Source organism: Hypomesus nipponensis, chromosome 23, assembly GCF_054491055.1.
Source record: "Hypomesus nipponensis isolate SF chromosome 23, ASM5449105v1, whole genome shotgun sequence".
NCBI classification, from domain to species: Eukaryota; Metazoa; Chordata; class Actinopteri; order Osmeriformes; family Osmeridae; genus Hypomesus; species Hypomesus nipponensis.
The window spans coordinates 8519576-8531653 of NC_140383.1; the positions used below are offsets into that span (position 1 = coordinate 8519576).

At 42.7% G+C, this 12078-nt stretch overlaps 2 protein-coding genes across 3 annotated transcripts; both read right to left on the reverse strand.

Annotated features, from left to right (window-relative positions):
- Nucleotides 1–787: 787 nt before the first annotated feature.
- cyp27a3 (cytochrome P450 family 27 subfamily A member 3) lies at nucleotides 788–6938 on the reverse strand. Of its 2 annotated transcripts, XM_084689462.1 has the most exons (9): nucleotides 6587–6938; nucleotides 5734–5924; nucleotides 5169–5368; nucleotides 4411–4608; nucleotides 3855–4018; nucleotides 3579–3745; nucleotides 3302–3383; nucleotides 2978–3181; nucleotides 788–2019 (listed from the first exon to the last, which is right to left on the reverse strand). In XM_084689462.1, exons 1-9 carry the CDS (start codon nucleotides 6833–6835, stop codon nucleotides 1861–1863), a joined length of 1614 nt encoding a protein of 537 aa, XP_084545588.1. In that variant the 5' UTR covers nucleotides 6836–6938; the 3' UTR covers nucleotides 788–1860. The 2 variants fall into 2 exon arrangements, with proteins under 2 accessions (XP_084545588.1, XP_084545589.1); XM_084689463.1 differs by lacking the exon at nucleotides 4411–4608.
- A 204-nt stretch (nucleotides 6939–7142) lies between these two features.
- Nucleotides 7143–10313, reverse strand: eaf2 (ELL associated factor 2). The gene is made up of 6 exons (XM_084689468.1): nucleotides 9937–10313; nucleotides 9401–9495; nucleotides 9159–9295; nucleotides 8729–8910; nucleotides 8355–8621; nucleotides 7143–8233 (listed from the first exon to the last, which is right to left on the reverse strand). The coding sequence occupies exons 1-6, from the start codon at nucleotides 10037–10039 to the stop codon at nucleotides 8184–8186; spliced, it is 834 nt and encodes a 277-aa protein (XP_084545594.1). The 5' UTR covers nucleotides 10040–10313; the 3' UTR covers nucleotides 7143–8183.
- Between the last annotated feature and the right edge of the window lie 1765 nt (nucleotides 10314–12078).

Below are 12078 nucleotides of genomic sequence, written 5' to 3' on the forward strand. Positions count from 1 at the left end.
GAACATGCGACTATAAACTAAGTACTAGGGATGCACACAATGAAGATTTCTTACAACCCTGCACCTCATTCTCTCTGGACGAATGAGCCTTCGGGGATCAACATGCCTCTAGCCTCATCTCCATTGCCATTGGTGGATAATTCTATGACTCTACATGCATACTACGTTCAATCTTTTCAAGTGTGTGCGTGTGTGTGTGTGTGCATGACAAAGTAGACTTGGCTTCATTCGTTCAGACCGGTTAATTTTTCATCTTAGCACATTTCCATAAGTCCTGTCGACAACAATCTTTTGCAAACCCTGGTGTTTCCCACATAGGCTTACATTGTAGGCTAGCTAGGCTCATAAAGATGTTTATTCTGTAGATTTTACAACATTCATTTATTGTCAGAATGCCTAGAGAGACAAACCTGGAATACTATTCGCTATCTATTTTCTTAATTTTCAATTATTAGTTTTATAGATATATACTTTATAGATATATACTTTATAGTCATTTTATAGACTAGGCTACTGAAGCCATTTGCACTGCCAAGACTGGTTTCAATAACTTTTGTATGAAAAATACATCTCTAAAAATAAAACAACATCTATAATAAGCTTCTTATCAGTTTATATTATGTCTTCAGAACCTCATTACTGAAGTAGAAACATTCATCTTAGACACACGGACTGGCTCACAAGATACTGAGTGATGCATTTTTCTGTTTGTTTTTTTTACTATAAGAAAACACAACCGACATATTGCCATTCTGATAATAAAATAGATACTTTTAATTATTCACCAATATTAAATCACATTTATGGACAGTATAACAACATAATAATTTAGTGTAAACAGTATATATGCTGTTTACACTACATTATTATGTTATTATACTATAGCCTATAGGCTATATTAACATGCAGCTGCTCTGTTTTGAGGAAGATAAATGTCAAATTGAATACAATTTGTTACAACAGTTGTGAAGCAGGGTGTGCCTATACTCTCACACAACAATTCTAACGCATGAAGGCATTTTATTTTGAAATCTACAGCATTTATGGAACGGGTTCTGTTCCTGTTCGCATTCCTAATTTTGATTTGTTCGGAGAATTTCGATCCAGAGAAATTGGTTTGGAACTCAAAAAGTTAGTTCCCATCTGCCGAATGATGACATTGTTGGTTATATCGTAATATCGCATAAGCAACTCAAACTTGTTGAATTGCATTTATTATCTATATTATTATTTATTATCTATATTACATACATACAAGTTGGTCTTGAAACGGATGTCTCGAAATTCAATGATTCGAGGTCAGCTTGGCCCACTGTTGTTCTTAGCTGACAGCAACACGCAGTAGTAACCGAATGTGTCCACAAGAGGGACACAAAAGAGAGAAACTTAACTGAAACTAAATTCAGTTAAACATAACACTATTTCAATATTCCATTTGGTAAATAGATGAGTGCATTTGCAGAATAAATATGATTACATACAGATATTACAGTGACTTTATAATGCAATTTTCGAATGAGAAAATGACAACATTAACACCCAAACATTGGAGTCTGATTAAAAAGCTATAATCTCAAACAAAATATACATACATCATAAGACAAAAAAAGACAAATGGCTATCTCTCCTTTTATATAGAAGTCTCAATATGTGCAGTACTTATTGCAGTAATTAAAACAGTTAAACATATCTATTTATACAAAACAATAAAAAAAATACAGGAAATATTTTAAATATAAGCAGTATTTTCGTTTTTGACAATAGTTGCCAATTTGCATTTGTGTTAAGGCATGGGAAAGTTAAGTGAGAAAAGTGAACCAAGTGAACAACAGCATTACACTCTCTGAATACTAATAGTACTCATGCAGACACTCTTGCTGCCACCATTGGCTGCTCTTGTTTGACTTTCCTGTCGACAAACTGCAGATTGATTGGTGTAGAAGGGACCAGAAGGGTTCTTGTGATAGGCTTGACAGTTGAACCAGCAGGATCCGCCCGGATTTCATAGTGTTTAATCAACTACAGACAAAGGGAGAGAGAGAAAGTTCATACAATTCTATCCTCATCTGAAAGGCAAGATCTCAAAATGAATGGACAGAAAACAAAAACAAAATGCCTTGATTATGTCAATTAATGGTATTGTTTAAGCTTGAATAAGTCTGAACAAATTGAAGAGTGGTTGAGACGTTTCAAGCACATGGATCTAACTGACACGTACTTGTGGTAAATGATTAAAACATCTTGACCAGAAGACATACAGGCTCATGAATGAATCAATCTAGGAGGGATACATTCGACCAAAGTTGAAAGTCTATCTTTTCATGATCTTTTCAACACTAAGCAAAGCTAACGGGAATATAGGCAACTTTCTGCCTGTCATCTGACTGTCACTAAAGGGCATGGCAGCCTCCATCCACTATCTTCCATGCTCCTGGGCTAGCATGAGATGAGGGTGATAACACAGGTCTGGTATCCTCCCCTCCATCCTCTCCTCCGTAAACAGGGAAAAAAGACAGAGGACGAATGTGGTAACAACTACCGATGTAGAAAGGGGTTGTCCTGAGGTCGAGGTGTTCTTTAGAAATTGAGCACAACACACATTTGAACAAGTGTTGCGATGTTAGCTAAGCTAACGTTAGGTAGCTAACTTAGGTTAGGCAAGCTCCCTATTGCAACTAGCCAAGGACCTGGACCAGTTAACCAGCCAATCAATCTCAAACCAAACAGCCAAACTGATGTGGCTGAGGTGGCCCAACAGAAGTAGAATCTGACCGTTGTTCGCTGTCAAAGGACATCTTATAAACGGAGGCCTGAATCACCAGGGTCCTGATGTGCAAGAGTTGGAAAACACGTAAAAATTGTGACAATGTTCGAACACTAACTAAAACACCAGAGGGAGACTATTCGGTACATAATCCCCTTGTGCTATTAAACCCAGCACAGCACTGGTGTGTCAAGAGGGCCTTGAAGATCTCACCCTGGACAGGATGAGGTACATCTCCAGTTCTGCCACCCTCCGGCCCAAACAGGCCCGGATCCCAAAGCCAAAGGGCACAGAGCCAAAGGCGTGCTGCTTGTACTTGTCCTCCCCCCTGAGCCAGCGCTGGGGCAGGAAACTGTGGGGCGTGGAAAACACCTTCTCATCATAGGACACAGCGTAGTGGCAGAGATGGAACAGGGTCTGAGGAGACAGAGAGAGAGAGAGAGAGAGAGAGAGAGAGAGAGGTATTATTATGTCTTGTTTTTACAAAATAGGAAAATACATGTAAATATTCCAGACATAACTGTATTGTTTGCTCACATTCTTAGGGAAGAGGTGGTCTCCCACCACAATGTCATTTTCAACCGTGGTCCGGGCATTACCAGGAACTACAGGATACATCCTGGTGAGACAGAACGCAGTCACTGAGAGAGTTATACAAGAGAAGATTGAATCCTTACAAGTTCTTTACTCTATACAATTTCACATTTGCATTACTTGCCATGGGTTACCTACAGTGTAAGGGTGAATATATTCAAGGCAAGTTTATGTAAATTGAAAAAAGAACAGAAATGATATAGATGATGCTTGAACTCACCGTAACGTCTCTCTGACAATGGCCTTGAGCCAGGGCATGCTGGAGAAGTCTTCATTGACAGGAACCTTGTCGCCAGGACACACGCTTACCACTTCCTGGTACAGCTTCTCCTGAATCTCAGGCTCCCGGGCCATGTGATACAAAGCCCAGGAAATGGTGTTGGACGTCTGGGTTAGGGAAGGGTCAAGTGGTTAAGACTATCTTGCATTCATCATATCCAATGTCAATTTAGCCTGGCTGTATTCCACCAGCAACCCTTTCCCATCCTGCCCTCACCGTGTCGACTCCAGCCAGCAATAGCTCTGTGATGCTCCCCAGGATCTCATCGACGGTCATCTGTTCCCCCAGCAGCAGATGGGTCAGGTACTCCCCTTCCACAGGCTCACCCAAACGCATCTTCTCCTGGATGTCCTCCATCTTCTGATGAACCAGCTCCTCCGCTTGACGTGAGGTTGGCACAGCAAAAATAAAAACATGCAAAGACAGATTCACAAAAGGATATCAAAAATACATTAGTGTAGATAGTCCTTGACTAAGAGACAAGTTCAATACACAAGGAGTTCAATACACAAAAAGTTTATTTTGTAAGTACAGGACATTAACAACTAGATGGTAATGTTGTCAAGCTGCATGGCTCATTGTACACACTGAACTCGACCCTGTGTAACTTATCAGAAGGAAATTGAACTTTGCATCGTAGAACAGTTTCCAACAGTGGCCTTGATATTTTCCTGGCTTTCTCTGCTGGAATATAGCCATGAACTATAGAAACCTTACCATACAATCTCTATGTGCAAGGGGGAATAAGGTCACTAGTGGGGAGCTTGCTTACCAATTTTGAATAAATGATCCCAGACCACCACAAAGTGTTTCCAGAATGGGAGGTAGGGCCAGACAGACTTGGGGAAGAGAACAATGATGGGGGAGAGGCGGAACATCTCCCCGACTGAGAAGATGAACTTCTGGGTGTCCTCTGGTACCTTTTCATTCAGACAGCCCATACGTGTCTCAAACAGCACAGAACAGATGCCTGTGGTTCAATCCAAAAAACAGGAGTTACTGCCCTATTCTCTCTTGTCGTATGTTGGCCTAATCACTGTATTCAGATCAGCCCCTCCATATTCTCAGCATTATCTAATCAACTGTCAAGGTTAAGCCTTGCTGTGCAAACTTCAAGGCCAGCTGTACAGCCCCTTGGTTAGTATGAACACCTAAAAGTCATAGATCACAAGAGGATTTATGAATATACTGATTACTCAGTAATTGGATACATTTAGAACGAATTTTCTGGGGGAATGTCACAATGACATAACCCAGCCAGAGAAAACCAGATTTTCAAATGAGCTCACAGCTGACAGTGTGCCAATTTATGTAAATGTTACAGTATACTGTCGAACTCTAGAACTGGGAAAATACAAAACAGAATATGGGTTACTGTCCCTGGACTTTTGGTGCTAATTGTATGTCTTTTTTCAATGTTCCAAATAACATGTCACATTTTGCCTGTCACATACACACACAAACACTTGCACACACACACACACACATACCTGCACACACACATCAGTCCGCAAAGCTCTGTCTGCTTACCTTCAAAGGCAAATTTGTAGAGTTCTACTGCCAGGTCGTTGACCATAACCCCACCGCCCCTGGTCTCTCTGAGCCAGGCCACCTTGTCGATGAAGTCGGTCACCACCTCATTGATGGCGTTGGTGTAAGCAGAAACATGTTTTGGCTTCAGCATGCGCGGGTTCAAGATGCTCCGGATTCTTTGCCATTTTGCACCAATCCTACGGAAACACGGATCTATATCTTAATCAGATCTACCTGGATGAAGAAGAGCGGGCTGGCCAAAACAATTTTCATTTGATAGGTTTTGAATTCCAAAGCTGTTGTGTGTTGCTGGGAAGTGACCTTGACAAAGATGGCTCAATTGAACCCAACAGCTACAATATTAGAGACTAAATTCCATGGAAGAGCTGTTACAGTAATAGGCCCAAAGAGAATACTGTGCTTCAATGTCCATGAAGTAATACATCATGTCATGCTTTTTACATGTACCAATACATATCCATTGTCCTATTTCTCTGGACAGCACAGCTTGTTTTGGCCCAGTAGTGAAGCGTCACAGAACCTAGGCTTCTGTATAACTCACTCTGTGAGAGGTCCGTAAGCCTGGTTGCGGAGCTCCCGGTAGGCTCTCCAGTGGGGCATATCAGTGCGGACGGGGTGTCTTCCTTCCTGTCTCAATACCTGCTCGATCAACTCAGCACTGGCCACATTCACTATCACCAGAGGGCCATACTTTGATTTCCACAGTGGCCCGTATATTTTGCTGTGTTCAATCTGCAGTGAGAGAAAGATATACACCTGGTTGAGTTTTCTAATGGATGTGTTATTGTACCTCAAGCCATGCTGGAAAAGGGTGCTCATACTGTAAGAGAAATAGGGAATATCTTAATTAATTTATCCAGGTAGCCCAATGGACGAGATTGACCTCTGACCCAAATTATTTTCTTCAACTGATTAATGGACTACAATTTAGACTGAATTTCTGAAGCTTCAGTGTTCAAAAGGTTTATCTCTTCCGTGTTCTTCAATTGATTAAAAATGTGGTAATTGACTTCGCATAAACAGCATATAACAAGGAAAATGAGTGCAGCATATATAGACTTCCCCTTTAAATTGCCTACATTGACTGAATTCCTGAAGCTGTGTTCAAAAGGTTTCTCTCTTCCGTGTAGAAGAAACAGGAGTTTGTGTGAACTTGTCATGCGTACAAACGTAAATAGTTTACAGAATAAACATGTTATTACCATAGATTTAACGGTTATTACGCATGTCTAACACAAACAGAGGTCGGGGAAGCATTCAATTGGTGTAAGAACGCAAGAGAAGAGAAATTTGACAATTTTTTTCCATTAGGCATACAAATTCTAACAGCTTGTTTCAATAGTGCGTTGTTTGTACTGAATCATTGTTCTTCGGTGAGAGAGAGCTATTCTTACTTGCAGTTGTTGTGTTGTCTGAAAATATCCTTTGCCGAAAAGCCAGTATAAGGACGTCATAAAACTAGGTCCATCCAAATCATCCATGGTTTTCTGTTTATCGTTGCCAGCCATGACGGTGGTGGCGGCGGTGGATGAGCCGCGTCGCATGTCCCTAACATTGTTCAATGTCGTTGAGACCCTAATAATTCCACAATTTTCTTGGCTGCAGGCACGAAATCCGATCTTTAATAGACATTTACCAATCATTCTGGAGCATAAAATGGCCCTGACTCAAATTCAACGACTTCTGACGCCCCTGCCTCAGGTTCGTCTGAGACTTATTAGAAAGCCTTGTTGTTTTCAACGGAGGGAACTGGAAAGTGGCCAGATCAGCCTGGAGTTATCTGAAAGCATGTGAACTTTGAACCACTTTGTCATTAGAAGTAGGCTTGAACTCCATTTCTGCACACACCATTTGAAATCCCTTATTCCAATGTTGCCATCACCGACAAACTAGGATTGATTGGAGCTTTTTCAATGTGTGTTTAATGTCCGTTTTATTGATACAAGAATCTTTCATACTTCCAAGCCATGTTTATTGCCACCCGCATACACAATTACAATATTTATTATCAATAAATGTATGCTTAAAGAAAAAAGGTTTTCATGTATTTTGTAAATCGAATTATTTCCATCCACCTTTTTCCCAGTGGTTTATCATAGGGCAACTTTAGCGTACCTCAATATTCCATCCACTGTAATGTAAGACATTTTTACCACACTTTCTCTACCTATTTCTCAAGATAGAAACGGAGATACTTAGTGAAAGCACTCATAAAATTATATTAAGAATATATTAAGCAAATATCTGTTGGTCTGCAGAGAATGTTGTAAATTAATTACAAATCAGATTCAAGTATTGCAGGTTTAAAGCTACAAAGCCAGGTAATCACATCACAAAAGTCACTCCACAAGTAACTCTACTGCACTAGTTCTCTTCAAAGATTCACCTTGATATGTTGCTAGTGTGCACATAAGATACACTGATAAATCCTAATGCAGAAAGAAAAGCACGAGAATGCATGGACCTGGATGCTAAACAGTTGACATAAGGCAAGAAATAAAGGAGCTTAACACTGATGCTATGAAGCCTAAAAAAACTTTCATCAAATGCATAGGATTCCACACAGATTTGATATGCATCCTCCGCTATGAATGATAGACAATTAGCACTACCTCCTCTGTTCAATTCAGTAGTATACGTCTCTTAACAACAACACTGGACACACCACCTTTATAAACTGTGAAAAACACCCAGTTTGTAGATATTCTAATTATTCACAGCCTTGTCCCTGTGGTGGAAAAAGGCACAAACGTCAACAAAAGATACAAGTCTAACCTGATGGGCCATCTAATGGACATGTCTGCAGTGGAGATACGTGTTTCCAGGGGTGTGAGTGATGTCTTATTTGGCAGGATTAGAGTAGATCCAACCATGCAGTTGGATTCTACTCTACTTCTGTTTCTTGGAGGAGCATTCTATGGCCACAGTGGTCGTTGGGCGTTGGCAGATCGGTCCAGTCGGCCACGGATGTCATCGGACTTGTGAGTTCGCTCAGTCGTCATCGCTGTCACTGCCGGACTCACTCAGCTGGAGGTCACTCTCTATACGTGGAAGGAAGGACAGTTTGCTTTGACGCCACTCTATTCCAGGTTTTTGCCACATCGAGTAGTAGTCTAGTGGTGGCGATCTAACTAGTCAGCAAAGGAACCCGGAAGAACTCACTCAGCGTGTTCATCAGGTGGCCCCCTCCTTCCTCTGGCCGGGTGTGGGAGGAGGTGGTGGTGGTGGTGAGGATGGGCATGCCCTGGAGGGGAGGTGGCCCGGGCGGGGGGATCGCGTTCGGGGGTGAGGTCCGCGCGCGGGCCCCCCCCTCCCCTTCAGAGTCGCTGCTGCTGGAGCTGTCCTCGCTGCTGGAGGAGGAGCTGTGGGAGTCAGAGGAGCTGTCGCCGCTGCTCATCTGGTCCATGACGCGAGCCTCCGCCATCAGCTCTGTGGACAGGAACAACGACATTGTGTAGAGTCGCCGAACAACCAGCCACTGAGAGGATGTGCATGCACGGAACTGCTGACGGTTCCAAAGAAAGCAGGCTGGTTACCTCTTTCGATATCATCCATGGGCGAGGCGGCCGGAGACATCTTCTCTTTGGGAGGGGAACTCTTGGAGCCGGCAGCGGCCTTGCTGCTGCTGCTGCTGCTGCCACTCTTGATCTGTTGGGCCTGGCTCAGACGACTGGTCTGCTGCTCCAGACGGGACTGGATCTTACTGCTGCCCTCAGCTCTGAGAACACACACTGGGGCTTACATTCTACAAGTCTCCCTACGTCATTGCTCCTTGCTTTCCTTCTCAAAACACTTTCCTACCCATGGATGTTTCCCCTCCAAAAGAAAAAGAAATGAGCCCAGTAGAGGCTGAAAGGCTACAGAGAGATGCGGCTGGAAACTGACTATTTGACTCTATATGATTCCATCCTCTTATGAATTGATCTGGTTGAATGTACCACTACAAATATATCCTTGCCCACCCACCTGGTCTTCTTGACTGCAATGTTGCTGTTTAGTTTCTCCAGACGATATTCCCCAGTGTCGTGGTTCACAATGAGAATACATTCTTTCATGTATGGCCTCTTGGATCCTTTGAAGACCGTCACTGGGGCAGTAGATCCCTGAGATATAACCAACAAAATAGTAAAAACTCAATACTGTGTAGCCCACCTTCCCAAAATCCAACACATTAACAAAGTCTATTTTTTATACAGTATATTTCTTACCTCTAAGTTGGGTAGTGTTATTGTAACTTGTTCCCCTTTGCCCACTTCAAGCTCACCCTCACATGCGGTGTCAATGGACGCTGGTTTGAAGTCATCTGCGTCAAAACATTTATTAAAACTGAAAACTGAGTGCAGCTACCTGGTTTTACCAATAGATGGTGGCATAATGCAACTGTGACCCGTGCTAGACGCCAGGTGGCAAGCTAGTTGCATCGAACTGAATTATTCAAGCTAACCAAGGCTACGTAGCTAGCAAACCCATTTTAGGGGGCTAATTTGTGGTACTATATCGCAGGAATAATCACCCCACATCTCTATGTGTATAGCTACAGTAACATAACACATAATGTTGACAAGTTACTTATATTACGACTGATCACTTGCAAACATCAATATAAAATCTAAAAACACTAGGAGCTAGCTAACTAGCCTAGTCACTTACTAGCATAAAATGTTCATTTCGAGTGTTTAGCTAGCCTTGCAGGCTAGCTAATGTTAGATGTTGTAGCATACCCAGAGTTCAGAATAGCACTTACATCTCACTGTGTGGTATGCGCTTTTGGGTTGTTTCTCAAATGTTTCACCTAATTTCAGAGCATGTTCCTGGTTGTCAAAGTTGGAATAAGCTGTTCCATTCATTATAACAAAGAAAAGTTTCTAATCATATGCTGCTAGCTTGCTAGCAGCTGGTATCCACATAAAACTTTGTAGCTAGTTATGGCTACCTCGTTTGTAGCATCCAAACTCTGCCCATGCTTTGCTTTGATTGGCCAGTACATTTACATCCCTTCGTCTCATTTACCAAAAGTCTTGTCAATCAATATTTTGGTTGAGAGTCCCAAAGTGGTTGACAATTTGATGGCTTTCGTCTTCGGAAAACGCAAAAAATAACTGACAGATGGGTTTGTAATCTAACTACCTCTTCTTCATGCCCGGTTCTTCCATCAGTTTAGATATGTATCAGTAGCGCAATATTGAAGGGGCGCCGATGGGTCCGGGACCCTCAATAAGAATTAATGACTAAATTTGAAGACACATTATGATATAAATTATTTTGCTGTATAATGTCTCGATTAGCAACAATACTAAAATTAAAGTGAGAGTGATATGGGCTGTCATTGATTGTGCCAGATTCCACTTCAAGAGGGAGATAGTGTGTGTTAATGTGTTTCAGGTAGGGTAGGATATCAATTACAAGTGATTGCATCTGCACCTTGGGAGGTGAGATTTATTTTCCGTTTCTAGATACCAATTATCTTACATCTTATCGTACAATAAGATTCCTCGGTGGACATGTAACGGGAGCAAATGTCATTCATTTGAACACATGTTTGGGGGCGGGACAGCCGATATCGTTCTGTATGTTTGCTGTGTCGGTGTTTGCGTGACATCTCTCTACAGGTGTTCCTTATCGGCGGGCTGATTTGACCACCTACGGGATTGGCTGGGTAAAGGCATAAGAACAAACCAAGATCTCCTCTCAGGGCTCGCACCCGACTACGGACGACAACGGTTTCCACACACGGAGGCGAGATCCGGAGCCAGCCGCCCTCTTCCCCGAGTCCTGGAGGATCGGTCAGCACGGTGCCTCCAAGCCCCATCAGATTGTTCAACGCACTCAACTCCACGCCATAAAGGGAAGTAGCCCCGCTATTACTTTATGTGTGTAGGAACAACTGCAACCGTGATCGTTACATTTGGTTGCGTTTAATTATACACCTCCTGCACTTCCCCAGCACACAGAAGAAGCAGACGCCATCAGCAGTGTGGACGACTACCCCGAGACGAACTATTGTTGGTGTGGATTATAGTTTCCTGTTTCCCCAGTCTGAGCTGGGCTGCTAACGCACGGGGGAACAACGTCAGTGCCTCGTAGGCGTGGCCGACAGGCTCGCATCTGTCCCTCAACCTCCTCCTGGACTTCGGTTGGCTAGGCCGTGGGTTGGGCCGTGAGTACTGTCGAACGGTGATTGGCCTTCGAATCCGTTCCCCGTTAGAGTAGGGAATTGTGTATTTTAAATTGTGGTTAGACTTTCCACTGGCTGCCCGCAGTGTCACCATATTTATATCGATTATCTTCATACCTGGGGCTCTGTGTTGTCATACTGGGTGGTGATCTTACCTGTTGGCTCATTTAGCCTCCAGCTGTTTGCATATTGCACATGCTATTATAGTGCCAGATTGTTTGCAGTTTTTGCACGTACGTTTGCAGTGTCATTGTTTACACGCTTTGCACAGACTGATCTCAGTGGGGATCACTGCTTAAACTTTGCACATCTTGACGTTTTCCACTATAGGGTTACCACACGGTCGGTTAGATTACTATAGCCCTCTTTACAGGTTTGCAGATAATACCCATTTCCACTGCCGGCGCCTAGTCTGGCCACCCTGTTCTAACTGTGAATTGATGAGTTGTTTTCTTGTGTTATTTCCTCTGCTAGTATTTTATAGGATGACAGTTTCCTGTTTTAAACTTTGTTAATACCAATAAAACCGTGTTCATAAATACATTGTTGGTATTGTTGTGTATTCAAGGGTCTAACGTTTTTAACCTGTCCGGTTACAAATTTGGCGTAGTCGGCAGGACCCTTGACGTACACAGCAATATGAATAATGGCGGGCAGCCAATGGTAGCGGGGGCACAACCCCAAGTAGTGCCCACAATGATGCCATGGTTC